Source organism: Scyliorhinus torazame, chromosome 1, assembly GCF_047496885.1.
Source record: "Scyliorhinus torazame isolate Kashiwa2021f chromosome 1, sScyTor2.1, whole genome shotgun sequence".
Classification (NCBI taxonomy): Eukaryota; Metazoa; Chordata; class Chondrichthyes; order Carcharhiniformes; family Scyliorhinidae; genus Scyliorhinus; species Scyliorhinus torazame.
Window position 1 is genome coordinate 264636625 of NC_092707.1, and position 24157 is coordinate 264660781.

At 39.7% G+C, this 24157-nt stretch overlaps 1 protein-coding gene across 1 annotated transcript in view; it reads left to right on the forward strand.

The window, feature by feature from the left end:
- The window catches only part of xrn2 (5'-3' exoribonuclease 2), a 119444-nt gene extending 95648 nt beyond the window's left edge, over positions 1–23796 (forward strand). The window contains exons 28-31 of the mRNA XM_072505734.1: positions 6692–6755; positions 19733–19874; positions 22032–22076; positions 23372–23796. Coding sequence (XP_072361835.1) covers positions 6692–6755; positions 19733–19874; positions 22032–22040 — 215 coding nt within the window. The 3' untranslated portion in view covers positions 22041–22076; positions 23372–23796. The remainder of the gene's footprint in view (positions 1–6691; positions 6756–19732; positions 19875–22031; positions 22077–23371) is intronic.
- The last annotated feature ends 361 nt before the right edge of the window (positions 23797–24157 follow it).

Consider the following 24157-nt stretch of genomic DNA (forward strand, 5'->3'; position numbering starts at 1 on the left):
CCTGTCCAATCACAAATTATACCAATACACTTATCCACTTTCTCCTCCAAGAAAGTAATTTCGCTCTGGATCAGTATTTAATGCATCTTATTGCAATCAGATTTACAGCATATAGACATTACTTTTTTATGGGGAATCATACAATATATTCTTGTCAATTTTCAATCCATTTGTCCGGCAATTAACAGGAATGATAATAATCTTTATTGTCACAGGTAAACTTACATTAACACTGCAATGAAGTTACTGTGACAATCCCCTGGTCGTCACTCTCCGGCTCCTGTTCTGGTATACTGAGGGAGAATTCAGAATGTCCAATTCACCAAACAGCACGTCTTTCGTGACTTGTGGGAGGAACCCGGAGCACCCGGAGGAAACCCACACAGACACGGGGATAACGTGCAGACTCTGCACAGACAGTGACCCAAGCAGGAATCAAACCCGTGATCTTGGTGCTGTGAAGCAACAGTGCTAACCGCTGTGCTACCATGCCCCTTTGTACATTCTATAAGCCTCTAGGGCTCCTGCTGATTTGAGCCATCTATCTGCCATAAGCCTCCCTTATCCAATGTTGTATATCCCTTATAAAAGCAAATTACTGTGGATGCTGTAATCTGAAACCAAAGAGAAAATGCTGGAAAATCTCCGCAGATCTGGCAACATCTGTAGGGAGAGAAAAGAGCTAACGTTTCGAGTCCAGAGCTTTGACAAAGGGTCATCTGCGCTGTATATCCCTTGATATTCATGATGCACTGGATTTGTTGGTCTCACCCTTTTTCTTGATTGGAACATGTTGGTCCTGTACTCTCCCTATTTCCTCCTTGAATGCACCCCACTGTTCTGTCCCCGATTCATCTAAAAGTGTCTTCTCCCAGTCCACTCTTGCCAAATCATATCTGATCTTATTAAAATCCATCTTTCCCCTGTTTAGAACTTTGATTTCAGGCCCATCCTTGTCCTTTTCCATAACAATCTTGAATCTAACAGAGTTATGATTACTTTCTGCAAAATGCATCCCCACTGATGCATCAACTGCTTGCTATCTGGCTTTGTCAACTAAAGTTAATTATAGGTCCTTCTACGTACTGGCTTATAAAGTTCTCCTGGATGCATTTTAAGAATTCAGCTCCCTCTAAACACTTTACACTATGACTACCTGGTTAATGTTGGGGAAGTTGAAATCCCCCACTATCACTACCCTATTACTTTTTTCCTTCTCTGAAATTTGCCTACATATCTGCTCTTTTACTTCTCTGGGACTGGGGCACTGGAGCCTATAGAACACTCCCAGCAATGTTGTTGCTCGTTTTTGGTTTTTGTTCTATTGATATGGCTTCATTTGAAGAGCCTTCTAAGATGTTGTCTCCCTCTCTACTATAATTGATTACTTGATCAAAGTTGTGACACCTCCTCCTCCTTTACCTCCTCCCTTGTCTCGTCTGAAGATCCTATATCCTACACTGTTGAACTGCCAATCCTGCCCGTCTCTCAACCATGTCTGTGACAGGCGCAGTGGTTAGTACAGCTGCCTCACGGCGCCGAGGTCCCAAGTTCGATCCCAGCTCTGGGTCACTGTCCATGTGGAGTTTGCACATTCTCCCCTTGTTTCCTTGGGTTTCACCCCCACAACCCAAAGATGCGCAGGGTAGGTGGATTGGCCACACCAAATTGCCCCTTCATTGGGAAAAAATGAATTGGGTACTCTAAATTTTAAAAAAAAACCTGTCTCAGTGATAGCAATGGCAGCATACCCCCATGATTTAATTTGTGCCCTTGACTCATCTGCCCTGTTCGTCACAAAACATAGCTCAGCAAATAGGCTTCTGTAAAGCAGAGGGTGACTCCACCCAGAAGTCAAATTTCGATCACGGCCCTCAATGAGGTTAGTACATTCATCACATAAAGGTTCTGAATAGGAAGAACCTTGTTGATTTGTGAACCAATCTGGAGGAAACATCTGAAGATGTACTTTTTCCTGATGGCAATGATGGGCATGTTGAGCAGGACGGGAAGAAAGTTTTGAGGTTTAGTGCGTGTGCGCTAGAAGTAAGGAATAGTGGTGTGGCTAGGTGACAGATAAAAGATTATTTTCTATTATTAGATAAGGAAGGGCCAAAGAGGGAGTTAGTACATGGACGGCAGAGGTTTTGATGATTACATGTTTTGGAGGGTCGACTGTGAGACACTAACCAGGAGTGCATTGGAATAGCCAGCTTTAGAGGGAAGCTCTGAATGAAAGTTTCAGCAGTGGATGAGCAGAGACTGGAGGAAAGATGGGCGATGTTACAAAGATGGCAATAGGAACTCTCGGCGATATGTGGTCAGAAGCTCATCTCTGGGTTAAATGTGACACCAAAATTGCAAATGGGTTGGTTTATTCTCTAACTGTTGGATGTGGTTTGGAATGGGGACCAAAAACAACAGCTTCAGTCTTTCCAGTATTTAATTGGAGGAAACACCTCGTCCAATCTGGATGTCGGGTAAGCAGTCTGATAATTTAGCAATAGTGGAGGAGTTGAGAAGTGTGTGGTGAAGTAAAGTTCTGTGTTGTCAGGGTACACATGAAAACTAATGCTTTGGTTTTGGATGTTATCACCAAAAGGTTGCATGCCGACGAGAAATGGGAGGAGTCCAAGTATAGACACTTGGGGACACCAGAGGTAACAATAGGAGTTGTGGAAGAGAAGTGATTGCATGTGACACCCGGCTCCAATTGGGTACGATTGGGACGGCGCATTGCCGCCTCACAGTGCCAGGGACCTGGGTTCAATTCCAACCTTGGGTGACTGTGAAGTTTGCACATTTGCCTCGTGTCTACGTGGGTTTCCTCCCACAGTCCAAAGATGAGCAGGTTTGGTGGATTGGCCATTCCAAATTGTCGCTTAGTATCTAAAGGTTAGGTGGGATTATGGGTTTACAGGACTGGGATGTGAGAGTGGGCCCAGGTGGGGTGCTCTTTCGGAGGGTCGGGGTAGATTTGATGGGCCGAATCGCCGTCTCCTGCACAGTACAGTAGGCATTCTATGATAAGAATGGAGCTTTTGAGAGCAGTCCCAGCTAGATGACAGTGCAAGGGCGTTGAAGGAGGACGGTGTGGTCAATTGTGTCAAAAGCTGCAAACAGGTCAAGAAGGGCAAGGAAGGAAAATTTACCTTTGTCATGGTCATTTAGGATGCCATTTGTGACTGATGAAACCAGTTTCTGTATGGCAGGAGGGTTTTATGGGCGCGCATAATTCTTACATGAAATATGTAACCGGATACTGTGTAGCCCCCCTCCCCCTGCCAGTTGACCTAAACTTGAGAGCCAGAGCTTGGGTCTCCACTTGTTGAGATTGTCTGGAATGGGATTTGAACTCTGCAACCTGACTGAATAGGAGTATTGTAGAGAATGATAGAATTTACAGTGCGGAAGGAGGCCATTCGGCCCATCGAGTCTGCATTGGTTCCTGGAAAGAGCACCCTACCCAAGCCCACACCTCCACCCTATCCCCACAACCCCGTAACCCCACCCAACATCCAGGGCAATTTTGGACACGAAGGGCAATTTAGCATGGACAATCCACCTAACCTGTACATCTTTGGACTGTGGGAGGAAACCGGAGCACCCGGAGGAAACCCACGCGCACACGGGGAGAACGTGCAGACTCCGCACAGACAGTGACCCAAGCTGGAAATCGAACCTGGGACGCTGGGGCTGTGAAGCAATTGTGCTAACCACTATGCTACCGTGCTGCCCAGAGATCTGCTTTCTTAAATTTAAATAGCTACCTGTAAGATTTTATTCCCTGAACTTTCCATGATTTAAACAAAGTGCTGGAAACAGAAATTAATATATTTGCATAGTTGTGCGTTCCGTAACATGAAGCTGTTCCAAGCTCATTTCTTCAGAGCAATCCTGTTAACTGTCATTAAAGATTACTTATTCTGTACTTCCTCTGAACTGATATTATTGCTTAGGAACAAAGGAATCGGAGCAGGCCAGTTTACACCCTCAAGCCTGTTGAGGTCATGACTGATTTGCGACCTAAAATCTGCCCACTTTTGCAAAGCCCTTAGGTAACAAAATTCCAGATTTAAAATTAACAGTTGGGAATTCCAAACTTCTACCGCCCTTTTGCTTTTATTAATTTCACTTCTGAAATGTTCAATGTTAACATTTAGGCAATGCCCTCCTAGGTGTGGAATTCATTTCTCTCCATCTACTCTATCTCTGCTCCTTTAATATTTTGAAAACTTTGATCACATTTCTTAACATTCTGTGGAATACCGTTTGCAATCCCGACTATGTTTCACTCCGTCTAAGGCCAGTATATCCTTCCTAGGGTGTAGTGCCCAGAATTGCTCAGAGCAATCCTGAGCATCGTCTTAACCAGGGCCTTGTAAAGCCGAAGCATAATTGTTATCCCCCTTCTATTCTGTTCTTCGAGATATAATTGCCAGTAATCCAGTAACCTTTTTGGTTATTTTCTGTACCTGTTCGTGAACATTTTAATCAATATACCTGGAACCCCGAGTCTCTTTGGAAGTCCACTGTTTCTTGCTGTTCGCCATTTGGAAAGTACCCTGTTCCACCTTTTTGGGTCCAAAGTGGATGAGCTCATCTATGCTTGCATTGAAATCTATTTGCAAAAGTTTTACCCATTCACTTAATAGTTCTTTGTAGTTATCTGCTTCCATCTACACTACTTACAATGCTGCTTCTGTATTTGTATCTTCAAATTTGAGTGTCTATTTCCATTCCATCAATAAGTCATTAATAAATAGTGAATGGTTGAGGTCCCAACACCGATTGCCTCTAATGGCATTGATTTTCTTTTGCATAAAGTGTACGCTGTTAGCCACTGGGAGTATCAGTGTGCAGTGGCAAGCGGACGGTGGACACTCCCTATACCCTTTTGCTAAGTTCTTTCTGCAGTATTATGGTGATAGGAAGAGTTGGTAGTCGGCAGCATAATATAACTCCTAGTGGGCAATAGGACATCATGGTTAGATGTCAGAGCACCTAATGGGTGAAGAAGAAAAAATCTTTGTAGCTTATATGTATCTAAGAGTACATCTGACTGCTGCCAGGTAACTTCAGTGTTGCTAGATATAAGCCAGAATCTGATTAATGGCTTTTGATAAAATATTTATTCATATTCTATAGGTTTGCCCTATAAACAAATTTCTTATAAACTAATATCTGACAATACTGCTTAACCGCGAAACAAATGTTGGACAATTTGTACTGCCTGTGATCCCATTCAGGTCAACATTTGACTGCTTTTCATTGTCAACAAGGTCAAACAAAATGGAGTGATCTGCTAGATGTGCCAAATCCATAAGGGCTACAAACTAAATCCAAAGCACAATAACCTCAGATAAACAAAATCTGAACCTTTTGTCAAAATTTTGTGCTTGAGATGAGCATGATGGAAGTTTAACATGTGCCATTTTGGAAATCTAAAGCCAATGCCAAGCACTTCCCAGACAGCATAGATAGGTGCAGAACAGAGTGAAAGCTTCAATAATGTAATTCATCCCAACTTCAAGAGGATCCTCATTATAGCCTTGGTCCAAACATGGACAGAAGTGCTGAAATCAAAAAGGAAGACGAGAGTCTTCCTTGCCTTCGACATCAAGAGAACTTTGGAATGAGTGTGGCTTCAAGGAGCCCTGAACAAACTGAAGTCAATGGGAATCGGTGGGAAAACTCTCCACTGGTTGGGACCATACTTAGCACAAAGGATCGTGGTTGTGCCAGTTGGAGGCCAATATTCCCAATCTCAGGACATTGCTGCAGGACCACCATACACACCTACACATGCCAGGCAATGACCATCAACAAGAGAGAATGTATCTCCCTGTGGCATTCAATGGCATTGCCATCACTGAATCCCCCACCATCAACATCCAGAGGTTGCCATTGACCATAAACTGAACTGGACTAGCCATATAGATACTGTGGCTACAAGAGCAGGTCAGAGGCAGTGAATTCTGTGGAGAATAACTTGCTTCCTGACTCCCCAAAGCATGTTCACCATTTACAATGCACAGGATCAGATTCTAATGGAATACACACTATCTGCCTCGATGAGTGTGGCTGTAACAACATTTGAAGCTTGACACCATCCGGGACAATGCAGCCCATTTAATTGTCATCGCCATCTTGTCAAGGGCAGTTTGGGATGGACAACAAATGTTGCCTAACTATTGATGCCCACATCCCATTAAAGAATTGTAAAAACAATTTGCATATCAGTATGATGTTTTTCCATTTTACTTAATGGTTTCGAGTTGCATTCCTAATTTTTCAGGTGTACTGAATGTCATTCATTGCTGAATTAAGTGCTGAACAGTAGGCCAAGGCTACCATAAAACATTTTACATCGGACCACACATAGCAACGGCATTCCTTTGCGCATCTAGAGATTTATTTAAAGCAACACCATATTAAACACATTTTTGTAGTTAATTACAGGCAGCACAAAAGCATGAATTTTCTATTCCGTATATGGGAGCTGATGAAAACCTGATTTATCATTGGCTGACAATTTTGTAAAAAGTGAAGCTTGGTTGTAATGCTCTGTATAAGATTGAACAGATTTGTGGTGTCTTTTTTGTTTTCACAGTCCCAATATTGAAGTATTCTAATTATAAAATATGAAGAATTTATTGTAATTCTACTAATATAGTTGTATTATCCACAGGTTTGAGACCTCAAGATTCATGGCGTGGTCCACAACCGCTTTTTCAGCAGCTTATACCTCAGAGGTACGAATTATGTAATTTTAAGGCCGTTTAGTTAACTTGTCTAGAAGACGAACATAAAGAGTGCAGTTTGCATGTTATTTATGTTAGTGACCTGACCAGCATCTCTCTACCACCGAAAATAAATTAACTAATCGTTTTTCTTATTGTTGTTTATGGTGCACAATTTGCTGCTGTGCTTCCCTGCATTACATAAAAAGTATTTCATTAATAGTAAATGCTGAAGATATGAAAGGCATTTTATAAATGCAGGTTTATTTTCTTCATCTGTTTATTTTTTTTCCCGATATTATACATTGTCTTCATTTGATTTATGATCTTGTGTTTAGATGGGCATGTGATGAGTGCATGTGGGTAGTTAATTTCTAGTTTGTATGGATAGTTTTGGTACCTGCCACATTTGAAATTACTTTGTTCAACACAGTCTGTTTGCAAAAGCTGTATTACTTGGGGCTCTGAATTCTCTTGTTGCAATTCTCAACTGTTGTGATATCTAAATTGTGCCATACCTGTTCAAGCAGGGCTTTTTAAAAATTAATGTGCCTCATTTATATGATAATACACGTTTTAAAACATATCTATTTTGCTGATATATTTGACAGATGAAAAGTCAGGTCCTGTTAACGATATCTAGAATTTGTTGGTTCCCAAATTGCATCAGCTAGAGGAACTGATTGCTGTATTATGAATTATAATCACACAGGTCTAGCTATGTGCTTTGTTTTATGTTCCTATCAAATCCTTTACTTTAAGTGGGGCATTTGAGCATATATAATGAATCAGTATGTTGTTAGTGATCTCTGCCATTGGAGTACTAATGTTGGCATATTTCACAAGGAAATGAGAGAGAAAACTGGGAGGACTCTTTCTTCCATTAGATATTTCAAGACCCCAATGTCACATGTAGTTGTGAGGATGTTGACAGTCGTGCCCCCTCTGATGTATCTTCTGAGGCCCATGGATGAGTAATGACCATGAAGTGCAGTGGATAATGCACCACTACAATGGTTAGGGAATAAAAAAATTAGGTACTCATCTAAACTTGCATTGAGGACAACATATGATGAGACCAGGTTTGCTATCAACCAGTAAATCCCCAAACAATTTGTATCAATTTTCAACGAGACATCAGTTGAAGTTGCTTACTGAAAGTATCTGGTGATGTGCACAGCTTTTGTTCACCTGCCAGTTAAGTGCATAGTCGTGGAAAGATCTTCAAAATGGATGGGAAAAAGGCATGAACTGTTCACAAGCAGAAGAAAGGAAGTCTTTAATGCATGGGAATGCTTATTTGTTGATCTCTTCATATAACCCCAAAATAGTTTTGTTATTTGTGGTTTCAGGCATACGACATAATGTGTGTATAGAAACAGTAAAGCCACTAACCAGGTATCCATTCGGATGCTGCTGATAATCTAGTTAAATGAGAATGAAGTTTTTGTTTCCAAAAGCATGCTATTAAAGATCCTGTACTTTAAAAAACATGAATTAACATCGATGCTCTCATCATTGTTACTGATCAGAAATTTGAACTAAACTTTATTAGCTATGCTTGTCGAGCTTGGGCAGCAGGATCTCTTTGCTGATTTTAGTTTTTACATTTACACTACTGCTTATAACCTTCAATAGTCCACCAGTTAACTCTCGTCATTTGGTAGCATAATACTGCTTCCCTTGTTTTTATCAAATATTGATAACCTGAGCAAATGCATCTCCATCTGATTTGATTTTTATGGCAAAAACTGACCACTATGAATAGGTGTGGAAATGAGACCATACGTATTGAACCTGCCATTTGCAGAAGGGAGTTCCCAACTTCGACCACGCTGTGTATGTAAATATTTCCTAGTTACGTGCCTTAAAGGTCTGGCTGTAGTTTTTGGACTATGTCCCAGTTGAGATTCCCCAATTAGTGGAAATACTTTATTTTCTCTCTCACCTGCCTATCTCTTCCCATTGAAAGAATTGATCAAATAACCCCGCAAAATTCTAAATCCCTGACAAAACAAACATGCTGTCGGAGCTTTTCGCCTTGCAAGAATACCAAACAACAATTTGTACTGCCTGAGAAGAGTTGGCAAGTGGGTTTTGATTTGTAGAGGTGGCGCCTTGAGGAATGCACTAGAAAACAGTTAACTTCCAAACTTTTGCTTAAATTCAAACTAGACAAGTTGGCTGTGATTGGCCAAAGTATTGCCATGGGCAATGAAGCAGAGTGGCTGTCCCCAAGCTTTTGTTTAATTGGAAAAGGTGCAATGCATAGTCATTTTATTTACTGTTTATCAAGAACAGGGCCCTGTGTGTGATTATATAATGCTTCCAGCACACGCAAATGAGCCACACTACAAGCCTTACTCAATTTTAAATTGATTGCTAATGTAATTCCAAACATAACCAGGACCATTTAATAAATGTTGTCCAATCACGGATCTAACGTTGAACACAATGTTCTGGGTTTTACAAGCATGGTAGTTGAGTACAGCCAGTATACTTTACCTGTTGTAAACAGCCAAAGGGCATGCTGTTTGATATAATCCACCTGTCATTCATAGTTGGTGTCATTCATATAACACATTGCTCATTTGTGTGGTAGGAAGAAAGTCTTTTTGGCTTAGCTTCAATATTAAGTTCATAAAAATATAACATTTGTGTTATTACTGCATAGTAGGAGTCTGAAACAGCTCGCGTTGAAACATCTTGCTCTTCCAGGGCAACCTGAGGTAGATTAGACACTTTTCAGTACCAAAGGTAGCATGATGAACGCTTTTCCTGAGTTTGTGTGATGTGCAATACGCAGTGAGCAATCAGCTGAACGGGATAACCATTACCCTGTAGGATAGATTTGCTGCGCCCTAATTCAGCATCTGCATGTACGGTGAGCAATGGTTCGGGCCCTATTTACGAAGTTGCTGACGAGGCCAGTCTTGTAGGGTGTGGAACTGTAAGTATCCCAATTTATATATTGACCGGTCATGGTGGTCTTCCAGTAGATGGTAGTAGAGAACCCATTAGCAGATTTCTCAACTAACATGTGGAGGAAAGGGAGCTTAGACCATAGAATTTACAGTGCAGAAGGAGGCCATTCGGCCCATCGAGTCTGCACCGGCCCTTGGAAAGAGCACCCTATTTAACCCCACACTTCCACTCTATCCCTGTAACCAGTAACCCCACCTAACATTTTTTGGACACTAAGGGCAATTTAGCATGGCCCCCTGCACACCTTTGGACTGTGGGAGGAAACTGGAGCACCCGGAGGAAACCCACGCAGACATGGGGAGGACGTGCAGACTCCGCACAGACAGTAACCCAACCGGGAACTGAACCTGGGACCCTGGAGCTGTGAAGCAACTGTGCTACCGTGCTGCTCTTGTTTGACCCTTCCATTTTAAATGTAAATTTTAGCACAGGATAGAGCCCGTTAGGTGTGTATGGCAAGCCTTGAATGCAGCTGCAGATTCAAATATAGCATCCATTTATCAGAAATGTGCAAAGGGTAGAGGTTAAGGGTCATTCTGTCGAAGACATGTTTCAAGTGGAAACCAACATAGATGTTAGTAACCGCTAATCCCATGGAAAGTATACCTATTTGGAAGTACATAATATCATAGTCCTAGAGGTTTACAGCATGGAAAAAGGCCCTATGGCCCAACCTGACCATTTAGCCCAGTTTTTACCAATAAGCTAGTCCCAATTGCCTGCATTTAGCCCATATCTGTCGATACCCATCTTGCCCATATAGCTGTCTAAAAGCTTTTAAAACTGAACTCAATTGCACAAGTTGCTGAGTCCATCAGTTCAATTCAGACAATGGGGTTGTGTATAGATCACCATGGTGTAGACACGTAGTGTACGTATCTATGACTTCCTTGAGCAGTACATTAGTGAATAGGCTGGCAATGTCAAGCAACCACATAGCTATAATATTGCTATTGATATGCAAGCCTAGTATGGTCTTTGCATAGGTGAAGGAACATTCACCGTGTATGTGGAAAACTGGCTCAGAACTGGTGTAGCAATTCTCGTTGAACCATTGTCCACACAATTAGTCAGAGAGAAGATGGTGCATAAAGGGACATCACTTTTGTGTGTCTTGGGCCATACTTGAAGCCCATGCAGATGTGGACACAATGGACCATGAGCTGAACGATGAATTTGGTGTGGTTGGAACATTAGATGTTGTTTCCAAATGCATTCCTTCAGTAAGTTTTTGGAAGGAATTTTTATGGTCCTTTGTTTTGAGTTTTCCTTCCTGCTACAATGTCTTTGCATCATTCTATCCTCTTATAGACAATTGAAAAAACAGTTGTGCATTATAAGAAAAGATTTTTCAACTGATGCTGATAGTGGATAGCATGATAGTCCATTACTTGAATTATTTCTTTCTCCTCCAAATTTAACGGTTGTCTTATTCCACAGTAACTCTTAGTGAATTACCTTGGTGCTAATATCACCCATGGTCCTAAACACCTTTCAGGTGAATGCCTAATCTGAATAGTTTGTTGTAACTGAAATCCGTGTTCACGTAGAGATAATGTACAGCTCTCTGTAACTTTAAAAAGAGCTTTGATGCACAACTCAACTCCTTGGGTGCCTTGCTTTTGTATGTGGTGGGATTAACAAAAATACAGATAGCTGCTGGAAACCAAGACGAGATGAAAAGTTTATTTGCACAAGTCAAACTTAAAATGAAGTTGGTATTCTTTTGGATGCATTGGTTTCCCATTCTAAATTACTGGAAGCCAAGTTCCTGCCTCTCAGATGTTGTCTAAGCTACAAGTACTTTAAACTAGTAAATGGTGCTGAGACCTTGGAGGGGAAGTCGATGCAGTTTCAAAAACAACTCACAGGACAGAGTAAAGAAACAGTCAGGAATCCTATTTCAGGTATGGCAGGTAATGGCAAAACTATAAGAAGTATATTGATTAAAACAGAAGAAAGAAATAATAGATGAATAAAGCATCAGTGCTGAGGGACGGGTTAGAGTGTATGGCCCACATAGTTCTATATACAAATGCATGGAGTAAGGAATAAATTAAATGAGCTGCCGGCAAAAATTCAAATTGGAGATTATGATATAGTAACCATTACTGAGGCATGGCTGCAGGATGGTCAGGACTGGGAACTTAATGTACCAGGTTATAAGGTTAATAAGACTGGTTGGGAAAAGGTGGGGGGGGGGGGGGGGGGGGCGAAGGCGAAGAGTTAGAGATTGGCCTTACTAGTTAGAAGCGAATCAATTCATTGATGGGAGAAGAAATAATGAGGGGAAAGCATCCATTGGAAACTTGTTGGTGGAACTGAGGAACAGTAAAGGATCTAAAACTGTAATAGGTGTGTCTAGACCCCCTGGTCGCAGCTCCGAAGTGCCATATATTATGTAAATGCAGGAAATTAGGCAAGTGTGTTGCGAAGGCAAGTAGTGTGCATGGGGGAATTTTAACTTTTAACATAGATTGGGAGAGACTGTCAAGCACCTGTCAAATTCAGGAGTGTGTCTGGGATAATTTCCTACATCAAATTGTCCTGGATGCAAGAGGACAAACTATATCGGATTGAATAATGAGCCTAATTGTGTGTGAACATTTATCAATTAGTGATCATAACATCGAATTCAATGTAATGTCTGAAAGTGTAAAGCACAAATCAGCGACTAGAATTTTAGATTTAGGTGGGCCGACTGAATGAGATGAGATGGAGACTGTCCAAAGTTTTTAATAAATTTACAGTACTGAATTATTTTTTTCTCAATTAAGGGCAATTTAGCGTGGCCAATCCACCTACCAGGCACATCTTTGGGTTGTGGGGGTGATACCCATGCAGACACTAGGAGAATGTGCAAACTCCACACAGACAGTGACCCAGGGCTGGAATCAAACCTGGGTCCTCAGCGCGTGAGGCAGTAGTGCTAACCACTGCTCCACCGTGCCACCCTGACTGTCCACAGTAAACTGGGAAAATCTGCTAATGAGTAAAACAACTGAAGAAGAGTGGAAGATGTTTAATAAAACATTGAGTGCAATACAGAACTAGTTTATACCCCTGAGAAGGAAAAACTCAACTTCACAGAAAAAAAAAGCCATGGACAACGAAAGATAAGGGACAGCATAAAACTAAAAAAAAAAGGGCTTACAAAAATGCAAAAAAAACAGCTCAGATCCTACCAAGTGGGAAAGATGCGAAGACCAGCAAAATGCCACAAACCGTTTATAAGATCTACTAAAAGGGATTATGAAAGGAAACTTGCAAGGGACATCAAAATCAATGAGAAGTATTGAAATTACATAAAGGGAAAGTGGGTGGTTTGTTGGTCCACTAAAGACTAAAAGTTGGGATATTGTCGATGACTATGGGACATGGCAGATACGTTGAATAAATACTTTGCTTCAGTAGTCACAGTAGAAAATGAGGGTAGCTTGCTTTAAGTTCTTGGGTCATTAATGGTGAATCTGGGATAGGAACTAAATAAAATTTACCCAAATAAAACATTGATAATGAGGAAATTAATGGAACTAAAGAGTTGGCAAACCCACAGGACCTGACGGTTTCCATCCATAGGTGTTAAAGGACATAGGGAAGCACATTGTCGATACCGGAACTATTGAGTTCTCTAGATTCGGGAATCGTCCCTCTGGATTGGAAAATTACTCGTGTTACTCGCTTTTTAAGAAGGTTGAATGAGGAAAACCAAGGAATTACAGACCAGTTAGTTTAACATCTGTGGTGGGGAAATTGTTGGAGTCTAACGTCCAGGTTAGGGTAACTGAACACCACAAACTTTCAGTTAATCAGGGAGAGCCAGCATGGATTCATGGCAGGTAGTTCATGCCTGACAAACCTCATTGAATTTTGTGAGGAGGTGACACAGGTAGTGGACAGGGGTATGTCTTTGGATGTTGTTTATATGGACTTCGAGAAGGCATTTGATAAAGTCCAACATAAGAGGCTGTTAACTAAGGTGGAAGCCCACGGAATTGAGGGCAAATTACTGACCTGGCTGGGAAATTGTTCGAGTGGCAGGGGACAAAGAATGGGTAGGTACTCAAATTGGCAGGATGTGACTAATAATGTCCCACAGGGATCTGGAATGGAATCTCAATTGTTTGCATTCATTAACAACTTTGCTAATGGCACAGAAAGCCATATATCCAAATTTTCTGATGACACAAAGTTGGGTGGCATTGTAGATGGTAGGTGGAGGTGATGGCACAAAATTATAAAGGGATGTTGACAAACTAGGTGAATGGGTAAAACTGGCTGATGGATTTCAGTGTAAACAAGTGTGAGGTTATCCACTTTGGACCAAAGAAGGATAGTATTTTCTAGCTGGTAAGATATGCAAAGAGATTTGGGGGTTCCGGTGCACAGATCTTTAAAATGCCGTTAACAAGTACAGAAAATCATCAAGAAGGCTACTGGAATGCTGGCCTTTATATGTAGAGGACCTGCCTCATGGCGCCGAGGATCCAGTTTCAATCCCGACCCTGGGTCACTGTCCATGTAGAGTTTGCACATTCTTCCCATGTCTACATGGGTCTCACCCCCACAACCCAAAGATGTGCAGGGTAGGTGAATTGGCCACGCTAAATTATCCCTTAATTGGAAAGAAGAATTGGGTACTCTAATTTTTTTTTTTTTAAAAAGAGAAAATCTAGAGGGCTGGAGTATAAAGATGCTGAAGTTATGCTGCATCTTGACAAAACCTTGGTTAGACCCCACTTGAGTACTGAGCAGGTTTGAGCACCACACCTTAGGAAGGATATTTTGGCCTTCGAGGGAGTGTAACATAAGTTCACAAGAATGATGCCTGGACTTCGGGGGTTAAGTTATGAGGAGAGATTTTACAAATTAGGCCTGTTTTCTCTAGAATTTAGAAGGTTAACGGGTGATCTGATCGAAGTCTTTTAGATATTAATAGAAAAAGACAGTAGATAAAGATAAACTTTTCACTGATTGGAGATTCTAGAACCGAGGGGGATAGGGACAGACTGTTCAGGAGAGATGTTAGGAAGTGCTTCTATATAACAAAAGGGTGGTAGCGGTTTGGAACTCTCTTTCAAAAATGACAATTGATGCTAGATTGTTAATTTTAAATCTGAGATAGATATTTTTGTTCAGCAAAGATATTAAGGGATATGGGCCAACAGCAGGTATATGGAGTTAGGCCACTGATCAGCCATGATCTTATTAACTGGCAGGACAGGCTTGAGAGGGGCTGATTGGCCTACTCCTGTTCCTATGTTCCTAAATATGGTAATTAAATTGCTTATCGTTATCTACAGTCGATTTTTAACTTCTTTGATTATCTGAGACTCAGTAGCCTGTCGCCCAATAAATATACTTTACTCGGGATATCCATTGCCTGAAAGGAAACATTCTCTTTCGTGACAATGAACAGTGCTTGTAAAAGTCTTTTACTATAGAATAAGCACCAGCAAAGCCTAAATATGTCTCATTGAACTTTACATGCTATTGGGCATGTTTTTGTGCAAGAGTAGGCTTTGCATCCAGATTGAGGTCCTGCCAGAGGACAGCTGAAAGCTCAAAGAGTGCAACAGGTGATGGTACTGATGTCTCTATGTTCTAATAGGTTTTGATGACTGCCTTCCTTGGATAGCAGGTGAGTGATTATGTATCACTCATTGGATGACTGGATCAAGGAGGCTATTCTCTTCCATTCTTCAGGAGCATTTAGAATTCAGTCAATGATCATAGCTTCTAACTTTTTGCCATTTATCGCTGGAAAATAATTATTTTCCTAATTAGAGAATGTCCAATTCTACTTCTATATATTGGACTATTTGGACCAAATAGCCTTGAGCCTCTCTGTTCAAAAGGAAAGTAATTCTGCGTAAGAGTTTATTTTTTTTCTTTTGTCTTGTCTCTATATTCTGTTCATATAGTTGCGGTTGTGTTTTAATGAGTAAAATGGATCAAATCTACATTAGGTAATCATTTTACATTTAGATATGGCCCTTCAGTTAACAAGGACTTCTCTTTGGTCTTTATTCTATTTAGCCTTTTGCAAACTACATAGATTGGTGCAAAATGGGTTGAACAAAATACCCTCTGCGGTAAACATTAAATCCTATTTAGTGACGATGGTGCATTTATTAATTCAAAACCGAAATGCATTAATGAGTTTAAATGTAAAATCTACATAAAGTTGAGATCATTTGTTCAATAAAAATGATCCTAACTTTTGGCCAACTTTCCAAGTGCCTGTTAAACTTTTTTCTAGTGATTATGTAGTTTTACTCAGGTGATCTTAATAACCTCCTCGACCTAACATTCTCCCAACTCAGAAATGTCTTTTGTTTTTAGCCAATGCCTACTCAATTAAAATTGTATTTGCTTTAACCATCCCAACATTCAGTGTCCTGACTAGAAAAGATTAATATTTAATTTATTTCAGCCAGCTAATATTTAGTTTATTTCATCAAGCTACATACATAATGTATCCATTATGATATTAAATTAATCTTGGTAAAAATTATTTTACTTTGAAAACTATTCCTGTTAAGGTCTGTTGGCCATGGCTTGTTTGAATGTTGTCTGTAATTATAAAATTCCGTGTTGGAAGCTTAAATCTGCATTAGATTTTGGGGTAAGCTAAGCAAATTTCTTTTGAGAATCGCGAAGATTAATGAGGCATAACTAATGTGTTCCACTATTATCATTTTGTGCTGGAACCACAGTATTAGTACAGACGAACCATTGATTCTTGCTACAAACCTCTTCAAGTACTAATCAGCTTCTTTGGTACAACTTTTCAGGCCTGACAAGCCCATTGTGGAGCAGTGTCACTGTAGGTCAGTAGTTATTAGTGGCAACCGAAAACAGTTTCTTTAACTACTTAAGATTGAACTGAATTAAATACAGAAGAAACCTGAAGGAGGATTACTGAATTTGTAAGGTTCAATAGTACTGCGCAGTAGAATGAATGTGACATGGTTTTGTAATAAGGGATTTTGTAAGGGATGTGTATGTGTACATGTAAGGCATGAATGTGAAATTTTTGTACAAGAAATTGTTTTAACTTTGTACGTTTAAATAAAAATTTTCCTGAGTGTTGATGGACCTTTAGCTTCAGTTTCAGAATGTTAATATTTCTACTTTGAAGAGCCCATATAAATAACACTAAGGTTAACAGCTTCAAGATGTTTCTGCAGTATTGTATTTCTACACAGAATAGTCACTTTCTGTTGAAGGTTGCAAGCCTTTCTTCCTTGTGCATTAATTGTCCATTGTTATTTCTTCAACAAAGATATGGTTCCAGTGAACCATGTACAGTGTCTGGTTGATCCATTTCTGTAAAATAAAGACAGACATCTGTCCTGAGTCAAGGAAAGTAATTATAATCGATATCTCTAACTCTACGTATTCTGATCCAAGGTCACTAACATCACAACGTGTAATATTATCTATTTTTGACTGATGCACAAATCATAGAGTGATCACTGTTTGCAATGTTCTGTGGAACTTCTTAAGCTCTCACGATAACAGAGTTGCAAACATTTTGTAGGTGACCAATTTGAATTTACAGAACGAGAATGAATGCTGTACCATTTTGTATCTCACCTTTTAAAATGGGCAGTTTTGCTGATGCAATAGAATATGGTGGCTTTCCAAAAACCTTTTGATATTTACAGATCCAAAGTAGTTCCTATCCACTCTTTTAAGTTCTCTCAAAGGAAGTGCTCATCTATTAATCATTGTAAGTGAAGTGAGAACAAGAGAGACTCCTTGGCATGAGCTCTATAAAGTGGTGGCGGGGGGAGGGGGATAGACTATGTGCATCACCTTTTTGAAATCTGGGAAACTGTTTATTCTGATCAAGGGAATCCTTGCCAACAAGGGTGCAACTCTGACCCCTTACAAAGCGTTATAAACTTGTACATAGTGGTCACACTTTATTTTTATATGCCGAATCAAGTGAAGGAAGCTAAAATAATCTTATTTGGATATGAAAAATCAGTTTTAACCAATTGCTTGTGTTTAGAAACCAGAAGCTTTGAACTTGCAGTACAATTTATGCAGACACAATTGAATGCTAGATTTAATGTTGTAGATTGGTGCAATATAATCTTTTAGCATTTGGTACTTTTCCAATGCTTTCATACCTGTTCCTCCTTTTACATCTTCAAGATGATGGTGACACATAAATGTTTCTTCCTGTTGGGAATCTAGGCTGACAAACTGGATAATAATTCAAGTGGATTCTTGTTCCCATATAAACTGTACACCAAATGTCAGTCAGCCTGTGCCAATTAGTGCTTGTGTTGCTAGGTCACCACGGTCAATTGAAACTGCATCAATGGGACTTGAAAAGGTTTCTTCCCGATCAGACCTTCTGACATATTGAGTAGCATAATGGATGGGAAAATACAGCCACGGCCCTACCCTAGATTCACAATACTCAGCAGCAAGAATTCATTTACAACCTGCAATTAACTGGAAAGAATAGGCTTCATGAAAGTGTCTGACTATTTAGAAAATAAAGCACCCTTCTCCGGGACGATTTATTTACTACTTGTGTGGATTGTCGGTTTTTTTTGGTTTAGGCCAAAACCGGTTTTCCCCTTCTTGGAGCTATCAGAAAAAGGACTCGAGTTCATCGGTTATAAATAATGCATGTTAATCCCAAAGGTTTTATGCCAAATTACTGGCAAAATGAAAATTTAACCATAAGTCAAACTTCTTTCTCATAAGTCACTGCTCTCATCGGACTATTATGAAGGCTAAATTGTTAAATTTCGGAACTAGAATTTTGACCTATCAGTTTAGATTTCGTAACTATGTAAGGTTTTTGATTTATTCCATCGTTGAAGTTAAAAATATTTAATACCGATGTAAACTTTCTCGTGTAGCATATGCACAGTTGCACTTGAATATCCTTGAACCTCTATTGATTCCTGAATCATGATGTTGATTGTTGATCTTGGATGTCAGAAAATATATCTATTTAAAATGAAGTTCAAAAGCATGGCTCAACCAGAATGTTCTGGGTCAATAAATCTGGAACTAAGGATTTAGTGAACCATAATCTGAAACTTATTGTAGCATCTACTTGACTTCCCCTAAATTGGTGTTCTTCCGCATGGTATGACACACAGTATATTGCAGTCTTTCAGGAAAAGCATTTTAAAGCAAATTAGAAAATGGTGGAGGGTTGTGGAATGTGTATGTTCTCTGTATTGCTTGCTAGTACTATAGACTTTTTTGCCAATTGCTAAAATTTGTGATTTGTTGGAGAGTGTTGTGGGATGTGCGGTGGCAGTTAAATTCAGGTTTTCATGTGTAATATATATTTTTCCGTATGAGCTTTGCCTGCTGTTACATTGCAGAGGCACTGAACAGAGCCCTGCCCCTCTTTGAAGGAAGAAAAGGTAGACTTGTCAAATTTTCTTGAATTGCTTTTTCAACCTTCAATCAGCTGGCTAGAATTTTATTGGCAGAGATCCTGGAACAGACCACTCCAGTGAGTTGGTGTCTCAGAATGCACTTTTTATACAATAAACACAGAAAATGCTGGAAATACTCAGCTGTCTGATGAAAGATTATTGACCTGAAATGTTAACTCTCTTTCTCTTTCCACAGATGCTGCCTGTCCTGCTGAGCATTTCCAGCATTTTGTTTTTATTTTGGATTTCTAGCATCGACAATATTTTGCCTTTGTATAATCATTTTGTCTGCCTTTCCGAGGTATGTTTGGGCATTTCTCCTATTTTTGCCCCATATCTTTGGAGGGCAGGCTGATAACTTCCCATTTTGTTGTCAGTGAACCTCTGGCTTCTAGGGGATGCCAGGGATTGCTTATGTGAAACTTTCTCAGTTGATTCCTATGTAATCTACAAAATGTGATTTTTTTTTTTTTTTTTTTTTTTGTTTGTTTTTTTGTTCAGGAGAAAAGCATGTTGGATTTGACAAATGTAGCCCATTGTAAAGAAAGTATAACAGAAAACTGACTTTTTACTTGATAGAAACCAGGGGATTGAGCAACAGTTAGCATGGAATCGTATCATGCAGTCTCAGAGTGGTATGTTCCAGCAGAATCCTCACCGGCTTGGATCAGGGATGCCAAGCCAATACCAACAGAGGCAAGATGATCGTAGAGGGCGGCAGGTAACAAAAGTGGACAATAATATTAACACACTACTTTTCTTTCAATTAACTACAATGTTTAATTGAATGTTGTATTAGTAGCTCAAAAGAATATTTGATAATTTTAAATAACTTTACTAACTTGAAGTACCTGAATTCAGAGGTGTCAAAGATCCAGCTTTCAAATCCTGCACACGAAATGAATGGCTGATTCACTTCTGTGTACGATTTCTTGAGGTGCCATGCTTTAAGATGATCAAGGCTGACCAACTTTCACAATCCTTGATATAGCATCCATTGTTCTCATTATCAGTTCTGTTTCTTAAACAGTTGGTACGCATGCTCCTTTATCAGCCTCTTGCTTTGTAACCCGCATTTTTACCAGTCGCTACCAGATCTTCTAGTTTCTCTCTCCTAACTATGCGCCTAAAGAAATGTAGTTTCTTCTTGTGTGTCAACTTTCCTCAAAACTTCATGTGTTTAAATAATCATCCTCATGTCTCAGAAGCCACACCCCTGTTGTCTTTAATTTATCATTGATTGTTTTTTTAATATTCAGTCTAGCCCACACACATTGTCCAATTTATTTTTATTCCTCCTTAATCTAGTTTTAGAAACCAAGTTAAAAGAAGTTGTTCATTCAGGAAAAAGCACTGAAGGAACTTAAATGTTTACGGCATTAGTTCTCATTATCACCATCAATGTATTGTTATAAGCTAAACTTGTAACATCTTGTGTAGCACACCTTTAGAAGTGATTAGTAATTGGCAGAGTAATTGGACTTTGCATTAAATCTGATCCATGCCATAGCAAATCTGAAGGACCTTGATAAATGTGCTAAATGTAGATTCCTTTTAATTCCTTGCCCTAAGTAGTGACCGCATGCTACCTGGATGCTGTCGAAATCCAGCAGCAACATTGAAGACCCATGAAGCAATACTTCTGGTTTGCATACATAGATGTGTAAATAGTTCATCGAATGATTACAACACAGGCGGAAGCCATTCAGCCCATCATGCCTACGCCGGTTCTCTAGGAGCAACTCACCTACTCCCACTCCCTTGCTTTTTTCCCATAGCCCTGCAAACATATTCTCTTTTCCTAATTATCTAATTTTCTCTTGAAGACTGTGGTTGAATCTGCATCCACCACACACTTGGGCAGTGCATTCCAGATACAAACCATTTTTTTAAAAAAAAAACATTTTTTTTAAAGATTTTCTTCTTTCGCCATTGCTTCTCTTCAGTCAGCTTAAATCTGTGTCTTCTGTTTCTTGATCATTCTGCCAATGAGAACGTTTTCTCCCTATATTTTGTCCAGACCCGTCATGATTTTCAACACCTTTATGAAATCTCCTTTCTCTCTCTAAGAACAGCCCCAGCTTCTCCAGTCTGTCTACGTAAATGGCTCCAGGGACAAGGAACTTTATTCTTGTGAATATTTTCTGCATCCTCTCTAATACTGTGACATCTTTCCTAAAGTGTGATACCCAGAATCAGGCACAATACTCCTGTTGAAGCTGAACCAGTGTTTTATCCAGGTTTATCATAACTTCCTTGTTTTGTACCCTATAAATTTATAAAACCCAGGAACCTATATGCTTTATTTGCCACTTCCTTAACCTGCCTTGCCACCTTCAATGTTTTGTGCACCTATACCTCCAGGTCTCTCTTTCTGAACCCCCTTTTGAAATATGTCCTTTATATTGTCTTTCCTTGTTCTTGGGATCAAATTTATCACTTCACCCTCTGTATTAAATTTCATCTGTCACATGTCTGCCCATTCAGCTACTTGTCTGTCCTCTTAAAGTTTATCACTGCCTCAAATTTCACAATGCTTCTGAGTTTTGTCATCCGCACATTCTGAAGTTGTGCCCTGCCAACCCAAGTCTTGCTGTTCCGCCTTTTGCCAGCAAAATAAATTGCTAGAGAAGGCTCGTCTATCCATAGGTTTACATTGCAATGTCTTCCATTTCCTGCATGCAAAACTGACTCGCGAGATAAATGTTATTACTAGTTTTCGAATGCTGTATAAATTCTGTCCTTTGCCCATCAACTGGTGTAGCATTGAAACAAAAAAAAAATCATGGTACAGGAGGCGATGATTTGCCAGTTGTGTCTGTTAATAGCTTTTTAGGAATTAACATAAACGTATATACCTATGTGTTTTTTTTGCTAGTGGAGATGAGAGATGAAGAAATTAAAAAACGATGAGGTTGCATAGGTAAGGAGATCACATTCCATTTATCTCTTTATTTAAAAAGTATGGGGTGGCACAGTGGTTAGCACTGCTGCCTCACTGCCGGGGACCCAGGTTCGATCCCGGCTCCGGGTCACTGTCCATGTGGAGTTTGCGCATTCTCCCCGTGTCTGCGTGCGTCTCACCCCCACAACCCAAAGATGTGCAAGGTAGGTGGATTGGCCATGCTAAATTGCCCCTTAATTGGAAAAAAAAGAATTGGGTACTATAAATTTATTTATATTTTTAATATTTAAAATGTTTAACACTTTCATTTCAAAGATGTTCACAATTTTAAATGAATATACTAAGAATTGAGATTCTAAATGCTTCCATATTAAAATGTAAATAGTGTCTTGTTTATTAAATTGTCTTGTTTATTAAATTAAAAGGAAAGATTTGAGCATACCTCCCCATGTTCCCTCTGGCCCCCCTTGCTCCCTCCTCTTGGAATTTCTCAAAACACACGCTCATTAACCTTTCAGCAGGTGGACTGTAATGATTCAGATGATGATATCAGATATGAATCATTGAACTATTTTGTTTTCCAGTTGTTTGAACTTCTAACGTGACAATTAAAATGAAAACTTGTTTCATGAAATTGAAACACCTGTAATTATTTTTCTAACCTGCTTTACACTTGCCCATGTTGGACTAACTGAACTTTTCCTAAGCAGTCTCTTAATTGGGACTGCCTTTGGCTTAAGATGTGAGGGGTTTCTCTCGTCATTCCATAATGTTATACTGCTCCCACCTCCCCACTGGTCTTTTTACCAGTCATTTGAAATGGAGCGGTTTTTCCCGTCCCCTCCCTGTGATTTTCCGCAATTCGGGGATTCACCGGTAAGCCTGTGAACCAAACCGACTGCCTCCAAGCTCATCTCCAGCATACACCCTGCTCAGGCTACCCTCGAATACAGACTTGTGTAGTTTACTGATAATCTGAATTGAGGTAGCAAATTGCTTCTTGTATCCAGTTATTTGGATAATTGACTCGTTAACACACCCGTTCCCACTTTGTCACAGTGCTGCAGCATACGTCCTTCAGAATAATTCTGAGCAGCTTTAATTTACAACACCCCACTTAAATGTCACTTGTTTCCAAATCCTTTTTGTGGAAACATGGTCAAAAAACCACAATGCATGACAACATTATACAATCTTATGCTTAGACTTGCATCTATCAAATTAAATGACATAATTGTGCTGTAAAATGTTTATTTTAATTTTAGTCTTTGGCTTCAGTCGTTTTCAATGTCTGGCAACATTTCATTTTTCAGGGGTATTCTGACAGGCGTCGCCCATTGCACCAGATTCTGGAAGATGCAGCTGAAATTAAAACCATTACCTGGCTCTGCAACACAAGTTGTGCCGTACAGGGTCCAGTTAATTGATGAACATGCATCCAAGCTGAATTTTAACCATTATACCTGTCCTAGAGTGCTGACCTAGTTTTTAACGTGTTTGTACGTATTTTTGTGCTTGATGTTTCACTTGCTGTAAAATGGATTCTGCAGTTTCCATTTTTTTAAAGTGTCAAAATGGGGTGTGTTAAATATATTGCAGAATGTATGCAGCCAGGTTTAATTGTTAACATCACAAGTTGGTAGATCTCAAAGCTGGTTAGTGAAATTAAGTTTTTATGCCTGTATACTGTACATCAGAAATGATCTTTAGTAAAAGCTTTGAAATCTTTGGTTTCCTATTCTTCTCCTGTTTCATTATTTTCTTTTTAGTAACTTTCTTAAAGTTAATGCATTTGCTGAGATCCAAATGTATCACATTTGTGCATCTTCTCTAAAGCAAAATTATATAATTAGTATGTTTCCAATGTGTCGCACTTTGCTCATTAGTGCTGACGTTTGAAATCTGCCACACCATGTACAGCTCGAGGGATGTATTTTATGACCTTCATATTTACAAAATCATTGCTGCGATGCTGTCAGTACACAACACCTTTAATGCAGAAGCACCATCAAACCTTGTTCAGTTGCAGTTGTACAATTTATTTTCCTTTGTACTTTTTTATTTAAGTACACCTGTACGTTCTTGGGGTGGGCTAAAGT